This window comes from Tachypleus tridentatus, chromosome 1 (genome assembly GCF_004210375.1).
Source record: "Tachypleus tridentatus isolate NWPU-2018 chromosome 1, ASM421037v1, whole genome shotgun sequence".
In the NCBI taxonomy this organism is placed as follows: Eukaryota; Metazoa; Arthropoda; class Merostomata; order Xiphosura; family Limulidae; genus Tachypleus; species Tachypleus tridentatus.
The window spans coordinates 124,042,928-124,062,919 of NC_134825.1; the positions used below are offsets into that span (position 1 = coordinate 124,042,928).

General features: G+C 33.7%; 1 protein-coding gene across 5 annotated transcripts in view; it reads left to right on the forward strand.

Moving 5' to 3' along the window:
• Window positions 1-1,238: 1,238 nt before the first annotated feature.
• Window positions 1,239-19,992, forward strand: part of LOC143222627 (uncharacterized) — a 54,921-nt gene continuing 36,167 nt past the window's right edge. For 2 of the 5 annotated variants that reach the window (XM_076449349.1, XM_076449371.1), the window contains exons 1-2: window positions 1,239-1,466; window positions 6,436-6,562. Coding sequence is in view for 1 of the 5 variants with exons in the window: in XM_076449371.1 (XP_076305486.1) it covers window positions 6,555-6,562 (8 nt within the window). In the remaining 4 variants the exon portion in view is untranslated. Of the gene's footprint in view, window positions 1,467-2,381; window positions 2,498-6,435; window positions 6,563-19,992 lie in introns of all 5 variants that reach the window. The other 3 variants (XM_076449340.1, XM_076449378.1, XM_076449360.1) reach the window with 2 other exon arrangements.

Below are 19,992 nucleotides of genomic sequence, written 5' to 3' on the forward strand. Positions count from 1 at the left end.
AATACGTTTTATTGAAAACAAGTATTACTCTTATTCCTCTTCCATCTTTCATTTTGAACAGTGCGACATCAGTGATTTCAATAAAACTTGGGTCATTGTGCTCAACGTTACGAAGAACAATGAACGTTGTCTGGAATAAAATGATATTTACAATGGCTTCTTTGAAATGAAGTTTGATATTCTAATTCAGAACAATGGAAACATAAAGAACACTTAGAATGGCAGTTTTCAAAACAACTTGTAAATTATTAGTGTCGAAACGTTTCTATATGAAACTTTTAAATCTCAATGTGTATCCGTTAAAATGTAGTCTTCTTAGGACAAATAAGTTTTTGAGTAAAATACATTAATGTATTTTAAAATATTTAAATGGTTTTTAAACACGTGTGAGAACTGATATTTTCATTGTGGTTATTGATTGATTAGTGTTTTATAAGAAACATTGCGTCACATTATTATGGTACATAATGGTTATTCTTTTCTTTTGTAACAAGTAACGAACAATTAGAATCTATACAAAACTAAACTTACAATTCATGCCCAATTAATATGTTTGTTGGTAGCGCGGAAAATAGTTTAGAAATGCTATGTTTTTCTTTTTTAAGTAAATGTTTAAACAATTAGTTATTTTCACAACTGTATACGTATTTAAAATGTAAATATAACATCGAAAATTGATGTCATATTATTTAATTTAAAGGTGCAATGTTTGTAAATATTATTTACGACTTTATGGCGTTTTAATAATCATACAGAATCTCCTGTATCCAAGTTTAGGTATAGGTTTCCTACAGAAAGAAAATTAAACATGGTATGATTGTGTCTTTTCTAATTGCTTATTGGAATGAAACGCTCTGTACTATCAAGAGCGGTAAATGAAATATGAAGGTGACTTTGTTTCACTGGTACTAGTATATACGTATCTTGGTTATTCGCTTTTTATTCTCAAGTAGAGATAAGAACATTGGTAGTAGGATGATATGATAAACAGTTTAACCTTTAGAAACGATTGTATTCTTATATTAATGTCATACAGCATGGTGGGTACATCCCTTGCTTGAACCAGCTTGGCTATGAAGTACGACCTTGACTGAGCAAACAATCAGACTATTCTCCATCTCTAATAGGCTTAAAATTTTAACACAATATGCTTTAGTAGCTTTACTGGCCAATAGAACAAGAAACACGTCAAGTTAACGTCAGCAAGTTATAAGCGAAGCACCGCCTATTCTCTCATGTAGTAGCACAGACTCGAGGTACTCTCAGCTGCAGCAGCCAAGCTGGAGTGTTTGTGAGAGTGTGTACTGCATTTCGCTTGTTTAAAAACTGCGTTAAAAGTAGGGTGGAGACGACTGAAGCATCCAGCAGTGTGGTAGCCATAATTGAAACGACCAAATACTTGACGTACCGACAAAGTGATTGTCTTACTAACTGATCTTTGATCAGAAACTTGACCTTGGCTCGAGGTACGTTTAGGTTTTCAGTACGTAAACGAAAACTAGATATTTTGCTCTGTTTATTGAGACGTAGATTAAATTTCTTTTTTTTATTTTTCATGTGTACCAAATCTACCCAAGTAATTTCAGTAAACATCCCATTGAACCAAGGTTATTAATGTGTATTTATTTTTAAATGTGTGCGTATGATATGTCTGTAAAATATGATTACATAATATATATTTATATATAATTAAGAGATTTAACAAACTGCTTGGAAATAAATTATATTTATTAATCAAAACTTGACAGTTTCGTCACAGCAATAATTCTTATGCTCAATAGAACATTTATTGTTTAGTTACTTGATGGTCCTGTTGTTTATGCATTACAAATCTTGCACAGTATGTTGGAAAACAACAATAAAACAAACTGGTTTCATATACTATTAACCCTATTACTAACAGCATAAGCAGATTCAAATAAATCACACGTTTTTTGTCCCGTTATTTGTTAGTTTTGTATAGGTAACACATCTTGTAGGACTTCGATTTATCTGAAATATATAATATAACCACATGTAGATGGCGCAGTGTGCTGTCTAGTGACGTCATATTCAGAGTTTCATCTCTATAGTCGGTCTGATACGCAAGTTCAGGCGTGGAAAAATTAAACATATATGCATACAAGTGTGTACGTGTGTAAACAATGATAGGTCTTTATCTAAATGCTTCTTTCATGCACAGTTATAAGTAACGTACACTGCTTATATATGTTTTCTATAAATTGTTGAAAAGCATTCAAAAGTATAACAATTCACTTCATTCAAGATTATAGTGAAAATAACCCACCCTTTGACAACCTATTTCAAAAAAAATCTCAGAAATTATCAAATAACATACATCTATGCTCATAGGAAACACTAATTACAGTTCACTTCCATAGGCCTAAATCCAAGTCTAAAGCATTGGAGACGTAGAGAAAAAGAGGGAAGGTAAATCTACTACCGTGAAGCGAACTGGATCATATGTCAGGATCTCTTTCTCAAATTTCAAATATCGGTAAAATATTAACAATGTAAAAATACATCACGTCATACTAGTTTATAAGAGGATCAGAAAACAAAATTATAAATGAAAGTTCAAATAGGAAAACGCATAGTATCCATAGTACAAGATATGTATCCATAGTACGTAATATGTAAAACACAGTCATATTGTGTAGTGTCATCAAAAGAAAGTATTGGAGAATATGGTTAATAAAGGATATAGATTGAGGTCTCATTGTTATCATACGGTATCTTAGCACTCAAGGTCGTTCAGTTTCATCATGTTGCTTTTGTTGTTGTTTTTTTGCCATTCGCATTATACAAATCACTTGTTAACTTTCATGCATCTCCGCTATATGCTTGCCACTGTTGGAATAGTAACTGAGAAATATACAGATAGAATAAAAATATTTGAAATTTTTTTCTAGAATTATGGCTTATTTCATTAATTTAATATCTTTTTTAACGAAAACATATAATAGTATAAAAAACTAAAATAAAATGGTTCAACTTAATGTCACGTTTACTGGGTTCTGTAACAATGTCTTAACGTGACAGAAAATGCATTTTTAAGAATCGATTACACCATAAAAACAAGAAATTGTGGAAAGATTGTTCTTCGTACACGAATTATGTTCGTATATTTCCCTCATTTCAAGGAGGTAGAATCACTGCAGGTGATTTCACGTCTCTTCTCTTCTCTAAATCAAATTATTGTCAGCCTCACAATTAGTTCACGTTCCACTGTTAGTATACAACATGAATAAATAAAAGTTGTATCGTTATATTCACGTGAGAATGTGGTCTAGCCGGCAATACGCAGATGAACGAATAGCTATTCATATAATTGCTTAAAAAACACTTCTTTTCATAACGCTACTATGATGTTACTGGACCTCTTATATCCGAAAGTTTGTACCCGTGTTTTCCTTCAAGTATCAAAACACTGACTGTATGAGTAAGTTACTAGAAAACTGTTGTGAAGTGAAATTGTTATAAAGTGTTTGTGTGTAGAATTGTAAGAGAACAAATCTTTCTCGTTTTAGGTACGATACTTTTACCATGAGAAATTTTTAGTAGAAATATAATATTAAGAGAATTATACGGGTTTAGCTCTTATTTTATAGAATATATATATATATATATGTTAGATATTTTGAAATATCTGCGGATAATGACAGTTTCTGATATACTTTGTATCTGGCTCAGTGTTCAAAATACTAAGAGTTCAGCTTCATTATTGCGTGAGATCTGTACAATTGTATAAAATACTTAGCCTAATTTCCTAAAAGATGGTTTGTCTTTACAGTTTCTAAATTTAGTACCTTTTGACTACCAAAACGCGTTCTGCGGAATATATAGTTATAATAAAGAAAGAGATATAAAATCTGCATTATTTTGTGAATGGGTGGCGCCACCATCGTAGAAATGATTCGGATATTGGAAGCTAGAGGTACGAATTGCGAAAAGTCTTATCGGATTTGTAATTATAAACTGCTTTCGTTACAAATAGACATTTAAATTACTTTTGAAAAAACAGCATAGAAAATGCGTTCGTTGTGAGCGGGTGGAGCAGCCGATCGAATAAACGATACATAAACCAAACCATGGACAGCTGTAATATAAACACTAAATGTTTTATTAACAGGTGGGTAAAGATGTCTTTGAGTTCAAACAAAAATTGACGAAAACCTTCAGCAGATTATTATGTACAATAGACTTAAATCATATATATAAATGTGTTGGGAACCGTGGTGTCTGTCCTAGTGTTCGTCTGTTACACGTTTGGAAAGCTGCGCACACATTCACTTTTAAAGTGAGGGTAGAACAGCCTTGAATAATATCGTTGACAAACGTACGTTTCAAGCAGGAAATTCTACACTAACTTGTTTCGAAATACTAACACTATCATTCACATCTAAAAATGTGACCTAACTTTAATAAGACAAATGTAGATTTACTGTACAGTATTGTTCTTAACACAAAAGAAATGTTCAACATTAACTTTTCACGGTAGACGGTATAAGCAGCTCAAAGCACTGGCTCTGAGTGAAACCAAGAGTGCAACAGAATTAATCTTTTAAAAGTCCATGAAGTAATTTAAATTGGAAGATTAACGTAAGCTTTTCCCACCACTGGGGACGGGCACTTGTGCATGTATTTTATATGGTTTATTATGTGTCAAGTTAGCCTCCATATACACACACAAGCACACATAAAATTACTCTATGTATATAATTTATATGTATCCGATGTAACATCCACACCTCAAGAAAAGCTTTGCATTCATAAATAGGCCAGGCATGGCCAGGTGGTTAAGGCACTCGACTCGTGATGCGAGGGTCGCGGGTTCGAATCCCCGTCGCACCAAACATGCTCGCCCTTTCAGCCGTGGAGCGTTATAATGTTACGATCAACCTCATTATTCGTTGGCAAAAAAGTAGCTTAAATGTTGGCGGTGAATGGTGATGATTCTAATCTTACACTGCAAAATTAGGGACGGCTAGAGCAGATAGCCATCCTGTAGCTTTGCGTGAAATCCAAAACTGACAAACATTCATAAATATCTAATTTTAGTCTGTTTATTTGTTCTTAAACAATACTTTGTGTCTTGTGGTTATATTTGTTCCAACAACTGTTTCTTTTTTGATGCTTATGTTACAAAGAATTAGTGTTGTTGTAAAAAAGAGGAAAACAAATTTTCAACTGGTTTATAACGTTTTAAACACGTGAATCTGTTTTACAGTTTTAATATCCTTTAAATTTACGATCTCATGAATATCACGTTTTATGGGAAAGAATGAGGTAGCTAGGAGTATTGTATGTTCCAACAGTGACGATTAAATTAACACAAAATGATTTTGATACAAATCTGAAAAATAAATAATTTGTACCTTTCGTTTTGTTCAGCCATATTTGAAGAGCATATAGCTAGCTCAAAGTAAAAGAAAATAAGGCCTAAATAGAAAACAAAAAAGTTACCATGAACATATTGTGACATTTATAATTTACTACTTTGTTTTCAGAAGTATATTTCTTTAAGCTGTCCCACGCTGGTACAGTTATAAGTTTTGGGATTTACAACGCTAAAATCAGGGGTTCATTTTCCCTCGGTACCTTCACCAGATAGCTCAATGTGGCTTTGCTATAAGAAAACACTCATTCCTTTAATCTACAATTAATTCCTTGCTTTTTAAACATATTTATCCATCTGTTACAAATACTTGTTTTTTAAATATATTCGCTCAGCCATGACGTCGGCATTTTTTAATAATGAAAGTGTTCTTCAAGTTTTAAGGAAAAATAAAAAAACTAGATACTGAATACTATACATAATATGATAAATCTTAACCGCGCAATGTTAATAATCAAAATGGAGTGAAGTAAATCTCTAATTGTAAACCGTGAGAGAAATGAAATATGAAGCAATAATTCGCATAATATGCAATAAAGAAAAGTATATCTGTTTCTGATAAATTCTAAAAATGTTTTAAAAATGTTTTTTGATGTAGCTTAATTATAAAACATCTGGTTTAATCGCAATTCTTTTAAGAAATATTATATTGTTTTTTCATCTAATAGAATTTGTATTCTTAACCAGCAACTTCAGAACCTTAAGACGCGGATTTAATATTAGTTGTAGAGTAAAGCTTATTCCAATTCAAGGAATTTTACCAAAATTTTGTTTTGTTCAATTTACATAGTAGAATTAGTGATTTGAATTACATTAACGTAATCTCACGTTTTTTATTTGGGTACGAAATTAAGAAAACTAAATGCTTCACTAAAAAAACGTTCTATTTTGATGAGAATTAGCATAGTCTAGATATTTTTAAAAAAGAGAAAAATGATAAAAATCATTATTTAGAATTAAGAAAAATAGCATGAAGTTTCTATGAATATTTCATTCCTCAAAACTAAGATAAACGATTTTCTCTTGCTTTTAAAAAGATACCCTACCGATCAATATGTGATATTGACCCTCAGATTACGAGTCGCACGCCTTAACCCACCTGGCCATGCCGGGCCATGAATATGTGTTTCTTGGGAATTATTGAAACTCAACATATATGCTCAGGTAACACATTTAGAATTAGCTCAATTTTTAATATGTGATCCACAAATTTTAACAGATTTTTTGTCCTACTAATAATAAACGATGATAGTGATAGCACTTTTTTATTTTTAAAAATTCATTAGAAATATAAGTGTCCCTAATTTTGAATTTTATTCTTTAGAAGAATAAATATGAGCAATGCCGTACTTTGACACCCAGAAGTTTAATTACTTTTTATCCAGTATCACAATTGACCATTCTTAATTGTTTAACAGTCATGTGGAGTTATCAATGATTCACTCTAGCCCACAATTAAATATAAAAAATGAAAGTCCGCTTTATCATATTTGTCCTTTAAAAAACATACCAAAAAACACCAAGTCTATGTTCATATATCAGTTTTTTCAAACTTGCAAATATAAAATTAAATATAAAAAATGAAAGTCCGCTTTATCATATTTGTCCTGTAAAAAACATACCAAAAAACACCAAGTCTATGTTCATATATCAGTTTTTTCAAACTTGCAAATATTTTCATACGATTTTTATGCCCAATACTGTATACTATTTATTGTTCGATGTTTCGTCTCATTTCATAATTTAGTCTGATGTTCGGTTATTTTTTTTGTTCATGAAACAATTGTCTCTTCTCTCAACTAGTTAGACTGAAGATTTGTCACATCTGTATATAAGATTCAATCCATGACTCACTTTTTGAGGCTGCGCTCTGTTGGCTGTTATTCACCTCCACTAAAAATGTATGTTTAGACATACAAGTTTGAGTTTCCTTTGTTTTGGAATTTTGCGCAATGCTACTCGAAGACTCTGCGTTGGCTGTCCTTAATTTAGAAGTGATAGATGATAGAGAAGACAGCTAGTCAACACCACCCTCCACCTTATGGCTACTCTTTTACCAACGAAAAGTGTGTTTCACCTTCACAGTATAATGCCTTCATATAATGCAAGTCGAAAGTCCTGACCAGTAGATCACGCTAGACCTTTACATGCAAGCCTTGTTTACTTCCACGTATGCATGTATGTGAGTATCACTGTGTATCATGGCACAGTGTTAAGAATAAAACTGGATATCTTGAATAATTATTATGATATATCAATATCTAATAATAAAAACAAACTGGAGACCATTTTCTAAAAATCCAACAAAAAACAAACTCCGTTTTATATTATTGTTTTTTTTTCTTGTTCTCTGAAGTTTTCAGAACAAAGTTATATATTTGAAGACGGAATATCTGTATTTTTAAGGCTATATACACTTATAAAAAAACGTGATTGGCACTTTTCATATAGAGCTAATTACTTTATATAACTACCAGAGATTATAGAGAAAAACTGCCGTGTTCGTAATGTTTTTGATTCTACTGCTATTGAGGCACAATAATCTTTCAAAAATATCAGTAAAAAAACTTTTGTCTGAGCTGACTTTTTTGTCGTATGAAAACGAACAAAAAATACTTTCTACATAATTTGAACTTTAATTAAAAAACAAAAAAATCGAAATCGTGTAATATTGGCACTCGTGCAATTATGAATTTAAATCTTGTTAGTTCAGGAATCGTTTTTCAGAACAAAAGCACAAAGAATTCAGTGTGCAATCATCTAAATTTAGATAGTTGGGTAAACTTTAACAAAATTATCTTCATTTACTTAGCACGCGAATTCCACGTATTTATGGCACTTTACTGCTGCTGTCTTCCTGCATAATATCGCAAATTGAGACTTTATTTAAATGTAGATTTTCATTTCTTACACACACACTATATATACATATATTGTATGCTAAATAATATCACCAGACAATTTTAATTTATTACAGAGGTGTAAAGCACTGGTACATGGGCCCTGTGCCCCGAATTCAAAGTTGGTATCTTTAAAAAAAATCACAATAAAAAGTATAATATTATACTGAGACGCCGAAAATTCCCGCGTATATAGGTCCGAGCCCCAAATCTTTGAAGCATTTAGCAACGCCTCTGATATGTTGTTTTCATGTCAAAACCAAAAGCATGTCTCATCTACAGTATGAGGGTTCACTTTCTTTTGTATACAATCCAGAACGTCGTTTAATTGGAGCATTTTTGAGTAATTTTTGTTACACCAGATAACGAAACATTGCGAATGAATAGAACTATATTTTTGAATATATTTATTTTGTTTCACTGACTCTGCTTAAAGGTCTAAAATTGTATCCCATCTCGAAATACCATAACATTCCCAATTTAAAAGTAAATTTGACGTATTCTGATATCACAAATGCCCAACTTTAGTTGTTTCTATTTGTATGTAGAAGTCAATGAATTTTTAATAGTATTTCAATTTACGATATGCGATAGACCTGCTTCCCAATTCTCTTGTGATCGAAAAAAATATTAAAATTTGTTTTTGTTCATGACAGGACGCTTTTATAAAAGTTCCATGAAGAATAAATATTCCTTTTCGCAACTTAAAAGAAGCGTGTATTAGTCTTAGCATATCTATTATTAACAATAAAGCGTGTTCCTATCAATAAATAAACTGGAGGCGCGGCATGGCCAAGTGTGTTTAGGTGTTCGACTCGTAATCCGAGGGTCGTGGGTTCGAATCCCGGTCGCACCAAGCAAGCTCGCCCTTTCAGCCGTGGGGGCGTTACAATGTGACGGTAAATCCCACTATTCGTTTGTAAAAGAGAAGCCCAAGAGTTGGCGGTGGGTGGTGATGACTAGCTGCCTTCCCTCTAGTCTTACACTGTTAAATTAGGGACGGCTAACACAAATAGCCCTCAAGTAGCGTTGTGCGAAATTCAAAACAAACAAAATAAACTGGAATCGTAAACAACAACAAAAACGATGAAATAATATTACAGTTTATTTTACCTTTATCATGTACTGGAAATATAAAGTTCCAGTGGCTCCTATGGATCACTCTGAAAGCTGGACACCCAAGATTTATTATTACATACGTAATATTGTGTTAGTAAAGATAGTAAGTAACACAGTGTACTTGTGTCCCATACATTGTTTTATTTCTATTCGTGATATTTTGAACAGCAGGCATATATACACATCTCTATCTAATTATATCTTGGATGACTGCCAATATTGAAATTTTTTCTTACTTTAAATTTTATTTAAATTCATTGCTGCAAGATCAATGCTTTATAGGTTTAATAATGCTTATCGTATACAGATGCTTTCCCCCACCACCACCATCCAGTGGATCAGTGCCATGTTTGCAAATGTTTAACGCTAAAATTCGGGACTCGTTTCTCTGTAATTAATGGACAAGAATGCAGACTGGCTATTGTATAGCTATATGCTAAAACAAACACGCTCAAGGAAGCTCCTGTACAAATACACACACACACAGATAATGGTGGACATCAGTTATCAACTGAATTAATATAAGCTGGCAGGAAAACAGAAGATGCTAACATTTCAAGTGACTAGTTAGTTGATACCATGTAATTTTCAGTTGTAGAATTTGATGGCTTTGTTACGATTTTTCAAGGTTACGTATTTTGCTTGCAGCGAAGCGCGTAACAGGAAGTTTATGTTGCAAAAGAAAGAGAATCAAGACATCAGATATCTGTAACAAACAAAGATATCTTGTGTGTTTTGTCGTACATCAGTTAATTTATGAAGAGTGTTTATGGAGTTAACTCGCAACACGCAACAATACATTTTCATAATGTTTCTTCTTACATTTTATTTTGAATTACTTTGTTAAATATTGCTTGTAAAACATGTGTTTGGTTTGGTTTGAATTTCGCGCAAAACTACACGAGGGCTATCTGCGCTAGCCGTCCCTAATTTTGCAGTGTAAGACTAGAGGGAAGGCAGCTAGTCATCACCACCCACCGCCAATTCTTGGGCTATTCTTTTACCAACGAATAGTGGGATTGACCGTCGTCACATTATAACGCCCCCCACGGCTGAAAGGGCGAGCATGTTTGGTGTGACGGGGATTCGAAAAAAGCATGTGTTAGTTACAACATTATCCCTAATAATAAACACATGTAAATATGCATAGACCAATATATTTTTTCACTAATTTTGTATAGTTTTAGAAATTGGGTCCTTTATTCAATTTTAGATGTTTATTTAGGTGTGTTTACTGCTGCAAATGTTAGCAAAATATGATATATATATAAGTGTTGTGCCTTATATGTTTTACATGCAAATAAAACTGGATGCATATATTTATATACAGAATGGAGAAAACGTTGTTTCTCTTTGAGCGTATTTCAGTTTCCAGTTTCTCTTTGAAGCATACAATAAATGAATTGATTTTGGTTGTCTTCTTAATATATATTTTAGTACCAACCATATAGAAATTATTCCTTTACCCTGTATAGTAGGTTCATTTTTCTTAAAAATACTCATAACTTTATATTTCTTTATCAGTTTCCATGTCAAATCATTGTTATTGTATTAAATGGCTTATATCAATAGTGTTCCGATCATTACAGTGTTTATTGTATCTCAACGGGCCTAAAGAGTTCTGGACTAATCAAAACGAGCCGTCGACAATGGTTATGGCAAATATAATGTGTTTAAAATACTATTATCAAACACTCCTCTAATTTTGAAAGTTCCTAAGGGACTAGATTAAGAATGCAGTGATTAGAATTGCAATGAAGCTAACACTGATAACTTATGGCAAATGCAATTTAGGTTCAGGTATAAAAATATTATCTTTTTCAAACTTTTTGTTTTCAGTGTATTAATATTATCTTTTTATTTTCTACGACGAAATATGCCTAATTGTCTGATAACGTTTGTGTGCATGTATATGTGTGTATATATATATATATAAAACATTTGAAGCTCTACAGTTCTTACAATGAGTGTAATCTCTTCAAAGTTCAGTGTCCAAGTGTACAAATGCATCCCTGCCAAGCCTCAGAAAATAGCTGTACAACTGTGAACTATGACTAACAACTTTACGATCCAATGCGTATGCATGTATTTATCAAAATTATGGAATGTAATTATTAATTTAGTTAGAATACTCTGACACACGGAAAAGCTTGTTCATCTAAATACCATTATTGCCATTACTATTATTATTGTTATTGTGTTTAAATATCAAAAGTATGTAAAAAAATATTAAAGTATGTTTGCTTAGAGCCAACCTTCCCCATCTATTAAACAAAAATTGTGAACAGTTTTAACTCTTATTCATCGATACCAAATATTGTTACAGCATTTTAACAGTTTTAAAATTTACATAAATACTCAAGCATTTTCAGTGACAAATATACTTTATTTAACAGTAGGCATTTTAAGCTTTGTTGTTGGTTGGCGTTTTATGGCGCAAAACAACTTCGCTATCTGTGCCAGACAACCGGTAAAAAATTAAAAAAGTATAATAATTAAAATTTGTAAAAAGGAATCATGTTAACATAAAACAAAGTCCAATTTTTTATTTATAGATTTAACAAGAAAAACATTTTGTAACGACGGCACGATAGTAAAATGTGAGCTATTGTGACTTGAGTGTCACACAGACTACACATTGGTACATCAGTCTCAGATAAAAGAAAACTATGAGTTATAAAAAAAACTGTGACAAATGCGTAGTCTAGTTTGGACAATTTCCTCCTTACAAAAACAAGACGGCCAAAGTCCAATAAAAGGGTTTACCTGGAAAAACTTGTTATCACGTTGCTCACTCCAATTGACTGTCAACTGGCACAGAGCCGAACCTTGAATACAAGACCATAGTCCATGTATGAAATAGGCACGGCATGATAGTATCAGAGCAGACAAAGTTGATCGCGGTATCAGAGAGTTCGTTCCGCGAATACTGTGGCTTGGTATCCAGAAGAACTGGATAGAAGTAGATGTTAAAGATAAATGGGCCAGTTGGTTTTGAATATCGGCGAGAACATGACCAGTAGAGAGTTAAGCAAGTCGATATAAATGGAGTAATTCGAGTACTGCTTGGCTTCTATGTGATCCAGAGCAAGATAAATGGCAGTGAAAAGAGAAACTATAGAGGGAATTCTGTATGCAATCATCGAATCACAACAAACCATGGCGGATCCCACAGAGTTACCTGATTTCGAACCATATGTATAAATGAGAATGAAAGGATGGTTCGAAAGATATTCGGCAAATAAAAGATGCTACGTCCAATATGGAGTATCAGATGTCTTAAATAAAGGTCACACTTGGGAATGGTAATTAGCCATGGTGGGATGGGCTGACCAGTGGATACAGCAATGTCATCCAAGAACAGACCCAATTCATCTAACTGTGCCCGGATACGAAGGCCAAAAGAAACGATGGCAGATTGTTTGCTCTAGAAAAGCATTGCCCACTGAGGAAGGAAAACTGTGGTAAGGATCGAAGTTTTGAAGCATACATTAAAGACAGTTGCAAATAGTGGAAGTGTAGAAGAGATTAATGAGACTTTGTATACAATTCTGGACTGGGGAAGTGCGGAAAACCCCGTGCTGAATCACAGCCCTGAATTATAACAATCCATTCTGTAATTTATTGATCTGTAGCGTCTTGTAATAAACATTTCAATTTTTTGCTAATTAATACTACAGAACTATATATCCACATTAACAGCTTCTCAGGTATTGTAAGCTTTGTGGCAACGTAGAGTTCTTAACACCGAATATTAATACATTAGTACATAAATTAATTTTTAATGGGTTCGAGAAGAAAACTTTAATTAAATATTTGAAATTATTTTATAATAAATATAAAAAAACATTTATACGAATTTAAAATGGGGATTTAAACAACATTATAATATGCATGATAAAGATAATTTCTAAAATTTATCGTAGAGGAAATAAAATTACTTATTGGACATATCATATATTGTGTATGTAAATTAATATAGTGGGAGTTATATCATGTTCCCTAAATAAAATCTGCTACTGTGTACATCTCTTTAGAACCTTTGAAGATACAGATAGTAGCATTGGTAGAAGATGGAGCTATACTTATAATATTGGTTAGGCTTAGTGTAATAATACATTGAGATCTTGGTATTTATCTTTGAACATCATATTTTGGATTGAAATGCTAACTTCAAGGACAGGTTTGCTCTCTGCCCATTGATGTAATGTATTCTGTTATTTCTTCCTGCTTTATTTATTTCTTTTCCTTGTGATCTTCTTACATATGGCTGCACATAACGAAAGGAGGCAAAAGTGTGGGACAATGTAGGCTAGAGCATCTACATCTACTAATTTTCCTCTTCCTCTTAATAATGAGAGTTTCGCAAAATTGAGGTTAAAATGAATAGGCAGTGCACCCGAAAGCAATTTGGGTCTTGCTTACACCAGTACCTCTAAAATCCAGAGCACATGACATGATGATCCACCTTATATGTGCTGGATGTTTGTATTCTAGCTGCGATTCTCTTTTTCTCTGTCATGAATGTAATTATGACATATGGTTAGTATAATTTTACATTCCTAGTCAAAACAGCAGTTAATGTTAATCATTAAAACAATTAACTACATTAATGGCATCATTAGCTACTAAAGAAGTTTCTTTAATAACACAAGCTTCAATTCATAATTCCTATTTAAGCAATTGCACAAGAGTGCTAGTACGTACGAGGATAAAAACATTGCTAAACTATGAAGTTATGAACTTTTATTCTGATTTCACTGCAAAAAATGAATTTATTTTCAAATGTTTTAACGTAATTGGCCGTTAAGTTTCGTACTTGGTAAAAAGAATATAGCTCAGCTAAAGAGATGTCAGATAAGAGATCTTATACGAAACATAAAATGAAGCGAAAATTGAGGCATAACATTCAGATATAAGTTATGTTTCAAAATACTCTTGCTTAATAAATATTTTATCAGTTTAGTGGAACATAAAACATCCTTTATATCATAATAAAATTTTTGACAAATTGCTTTTAAATTATCTTAAAACATACTTCTATTCACAAACAAATTGAAAAATGCATTAGGTTTTAGTTTCACTTTTTGTGGCATTAAATTTGATTTTTGATCTTAAAATGGTCTTGCCCAAATTATCGGTTTTAATTGGTATTAACTGAAGGTGAATAGCTTAAGTTCATATTAGACATAACAATTAGAAAATTGCAATAAATTATGAAGAAACAGCGATAACCAGAATGATATTTTAAAAACTCGAAAATGAACATTTATTAACTTTCTTTATGGATTTCTTTATAGGTTTTGCTTTTAGTGACGTTCAGTATTTACTGTCCAATTTCTTTTTCTAACTTGAATTCCCGCCCCCACCTCTTCATGATTTAGTTGCAAAGTTTAGACTTGTTATGTTAAATTTATGAATTAGGTCTCTGAGATGGCCATAGCATAAATAGCTTTTATTAAAGTTTTGCATTTAAAGAAAATGAATTAACATTTTGGTACTGCCAATTTAATGTTAAAGTACTTGATGAAATTAAAACAACGCCATTGCTTGCGCATTACAATAATTTGACTAAGACATTAGGAGAGTTCTCTTCAGATTTGACTTATGACTTTTTTTTAACAAACATAACTTCAAAGACATCATGTTTTATCTAAAATCATTTTATTACAAGTATAAACAATTTGGTAAGTAGAAAATATTGTTTCTCATTCCATAAATTAGGTTGTAGAAACAGAACTTTTTTGTTTGTTGATAAGCTGTTTATGCTGTGCCCACCACTTGTATCTAAACTGTGTTTGTAACATCATAAGCCCTCAAAATTACTTCTGAACCATTGGGAGAGAGCAGAAACAGGACACCCATTCTTAATTTTCATGTAGACTAATACCATTAAAGCAACAGCAAATTGGAACTTAATCATTAATCTTTATGGAAAATAAAAGAAATATGAAGGAATATTTACAATTATTATATATTATAAAATGCTAAATGCATGGTTTTATTATTCTTATTATTATATGTTTTGAAACAACATGAAACTTATTGGTCCACCTCGAGTGTACTCTTGCAAGGCCTGGTATGGACAAGTGGTTAAGGCACTCGACTCATAATGCGAGGGTCGCGGGTTCGAATCCCCGTCACTTAACATGCTCGTCCCTTTCAGCCGTGGGGGTGTTATAATAACATGACAGCCAATACCACTATTCGTTGGTAAAAGAGTAGTCCAAGTGTTGGTGGTGGGTGGTGATGACTAGTTGTTTTCCCTACGGTACTACACTCCAAAATTAAGGACAGCTAGTGCAGATAATCCTCGTGTAACTTTGCGCGAAATTCAAAACTAACAATCTTTTAAACTAAGCTAACATAATTTAATAACTTATGGAGTTAAACTCTGTATTGCTACATATAGATAGACTAATTAAATAACTCTTAAGGAAATACTAGTCTAAACAAACAAAAATATCATTAGAAGAATATAATGTGAAGTGTTTTAACATATTAAAGTGACAAATGGACAAACACTGAATAGCACTTAAGCTCCCTCTTTTATTGTCAAGATATCGAACACGGACAAATATTTTTTTTATATAGAGTACTTTTTTATTATTTTATTATTTTTTTCAAGAAATCTTGAAAGTTTGTTCGTTTGCAATTTTAGGTATGTTTGCTTCAAAGTAAGAATTTAATTACGTCAGGAAAATTACTTCAAAGAAGTGATTGTTTCCAAGTGAGAATCTAATTACATTGTAATTTGGTAATTTCAAGATGAGAAATTACACATTGTTGCAAATTGCGGGACTTTCTTGCATAAAATTGGCGTCTCATGGTAAAAAACGATTATATTTCAATGAAACAATTGTCAAACACGTTTTAAACCAAACAGAAGAATGTTTGTTTGTTTTTTGAATTTCGCACAAAGCTACTCGAGGGCTATCTGTGCTAGCTGTCCCTAATTTAGCAGTGTAAAACTAGAGGGAAAGCAGCTAGTCATCACCACCCACCGCCAACTCTTGGGCTACTCTTTTACCAACGAATAGTGGGATTAACCGTACACATTATAATGCCCCCACGGCTGAAAGGGCGAGCATGTTTGGCGCAAAGGGGATCCGAACCCGCGACCCTCAGATTACGAGTCGCACGCTTTAACACACTTGGCCATGCCGGGCCATACCAAACACTACTCTTACACTGCTAAATTAGGGACGGCTAGCACAGATAGCCCTCGAGCAGCTTTGTGCGAAATTGAAAAGACAAACAAACTACAATCACTATTATCTTATTACTTTTCAAAAAAGCGAGAATAGTATGTTTTCTTATAACAAAACCATATCGGGCTATCTGCTGTGTCCACCTGATTTTAGTGTTGTAAATATGAAGACTTACAGCTGTTCCACATTACATTACAAAAGTTTAGTTAACTCACTGTACAAACTACAAGGACATTCGGAAGGAAAAGCTTAGAAATGAATTACACGAGAAAGCTGAAGCAATAATTATCTTTTATTTAGGTATCTGCATTTGTTATTAAAATCCGATAACTTTTATAAAGATGTGTCAACAGACGAAAGAAACTAATTTTAATAGAACTGGTAGTACTTTTCAAAGCTTATAAGTAAAATTAAACAAATTTATTAGGTATGTTACGCATTATAACACATCTCGGACGATTGGTTGATTGGTTGTTTGGCGTTTATTGACGCAAAACAACTAGGCTATCTTTGCCAAACAACATGTAAAATATAAGAGTAATATTAATAAAACATGTCAAAATAAAAACAATGGCCAAAATTTAGATAAAACTTTAATAGTATTAAGAAACTCAGTAGCTCTTAAAAATGTAAAAAACAGATGTTATGTGGATACTATCTAGCGTTAGGGTTAAACCCATGACCGTAACGAGGGGTCGTGGGCTATGCAAGATGTGGGCTATTGTGGCTTAAGTATTACACAGGTCACATCTTGGTGCATCAGTCACAAATGAAAGAAAATGATGGGTTAAAAACTGTGACCAATGCGTAGTCTAGTTAGGACAACTTCCTCCTTCCGATCCTTACGGAAACAAGACGGTCAAAGTTCAATAGAGAGTTTTGTCTGGAAAAGCTTGTTATCACGTTGCTCACTCCAAATCGACTGCCAACTGGCACGGAGCCAAGCCTTGAATACAGGACCATAGTCCATGTATGGGATAGATGTGGCAGTGATAACACGGGAGGAAACAGACTTGGTTGCGTTGTCAGCGAACTCGTTCCCGCGAATACCGACGTGGCCTTATATCTAAAAAAACTGGGTAAATGGAGGATTAAAAGAAATGGGACAATCAGGTTTGAATATCAACGAGAACAGGGTGAAGCGATTCTAGGGCCAGTAGATAGCTAAGCGAGTCAGCATAAGAGAAATGACGTACAATTCGGCAGTGAACGCAAACGGTAGAAGGGATTTTGTGTGCAACAGCCGAACCACAATAAATTATGGCAGAGCCCTCAGAGTTACCTGATTTCGAACCTCCAAATGAACAGATGTTTAGAAAAATGTTCGAAAAATACAAGACTGTATTTCCAATCGGGAGTATCCGCCTTCCTCAGACGAATCAAAGAAAGGTCACACTTGTGAATGATAATAAGCCATGGTGGGAAGGGCTGACCAGTGCTGACTACAATGTTATCCAAGAATGGGCCCAATTCAGCCAACTGTACCTGGACATAAAGGCTAAAAAGAACAATGAGTGACCATTTGCTATGAAAAAGCATAGCCTACTCAAGAAGTAAGACAAACCGAGATGGAATGCTGTGGTAAAGAAAGTTTCAAACGGCGGAGGTGTAAAGAAGGTTCATGAAACTCAATGTACAATCTCTAGGCTGGAGAAATGCAGAGCTGAAGCTCCAAATTGTTAATGGTGTTCACAACTTCAAGGCCGAAATCCTGGCGGAACTATAAACCACATATTCATAATCCTGTTATAGAAAAAGAAAATGTAAAAACATTTGCTGTGGTTCAGTTCAAGAAATGATTGAGGACAGTCTGAAATTGCCATTCAGCAAACCTTGTGTTCGACAACTGACACGAGATGTCAGTGATGTCATTCATCTTCACATAGAAAAGTGTGACATTCAAGACACAGCCCCGAGAAACTCCAAGTTCCTGTGGAAAAGAATGAACGGGAAAGCATTAACCATACAAAAATTTGGAATCGCCTGTCCTTTAAATGGTTCTATATAAAATAGGGTAAATGGCCACAAAACTCACATGTGTGGATTTCTCGCAAAATGCCATACCTCCACGTAGTATCTTGAACCTTCTCAAATTCAAAGAATACGGATACAAGATGTTTTCACTTAAGAACTATTCCTCTGATCGATGTTGCAAATCGAATCAGGTGGTCCACAGTAAAGCACTGTTTTTGGAACCTAAACTTGGTGGGCGAAAGAAGGTTGTTTGATTTGAGGAACTGAACAAGATGAGCATTAACCATCCTTTCTAAGATCTCACAGAGACATCTTGTCAAAACAATTGGAATTGAAGTTTGAAAGAATCATGGAACCCTTCATAGGGTTGGGGAAAGGGAGGATGCTAGCTTGGTGCCAAGCATCAGGAAAAGCATTCTCATACCAGATCTAGTTAAAAACAACTAGAAGAATAGCAAGAGTGAATATCATCAGGCCTAACTGATTTACTTTTAAACCAATGAAAAACAAGCTTGAGTTCCATCAGTGTAAATGGGAAATTACAGTCATGGAGTCAATCAGCCTGAAAGGAAAGAGTCGATTGGTCTGCCTGAGTATTGATGAATAAAAAGGTGGGTGATGAAGCAGAAGTGCTAGATGCAAGAGTAAAGCTTTTGCCAAGAGCATCAGCAATTTCATGGTCATTGAAGAGCAAGATAGAAAGGGGAAGCAAATATACTGCCCACTGACATTTCGAAACTTATCCCATATGACTTTGGAACTTGTGATAGAGATGCCTTCTGGTTTTCACGTCTTATTTGCTGAACATGTGCACGGACCCGCTGAAAGGTAATGTGCTTTGAAAGTATGTGATACCTATGGAATATGTCCCAGGCCCATTTTTGAGTCTTCCTGCCTGCCAAATGCCTGCCACAGCATCCTCGTCTTTAGTGGAAAACGTGTCGAGGTTATAGGAATAGATTGAGCATCTGCCTGGACAGTACAGTTAGTCCTGCTGCCACACATTCGTCTATTGACGGCTTACAGATGACAGCAGGTTCAAGTTAAAGAGAGCAGTGAAAGAGGGCCAGTTGTCTTGATTCAGCTTTCACCGACACCAGTCTTTCTGTTAATGATAGGAACCAATACAATTAACAGAATATGGTTCCAATTCACATCGTAGGCGTCGTGGTCTTTGCCACCACAATGAGCAAATGTCAAAGGTGGATGGGGCGATGTAAGCGTAAAAATAAGTACATTTTTAGGCATCATTATTCCATTCTTACGAGTAAAGACACAGCGTGTCGCAAAAATGCCTTGGCTGGAGAAACCAGCAAACATCTCCGAACTGGGAATGTTCTTTAAACACCTCTGAACAATAACTCCTCTTGAGGAATTCAAAATGGTATAG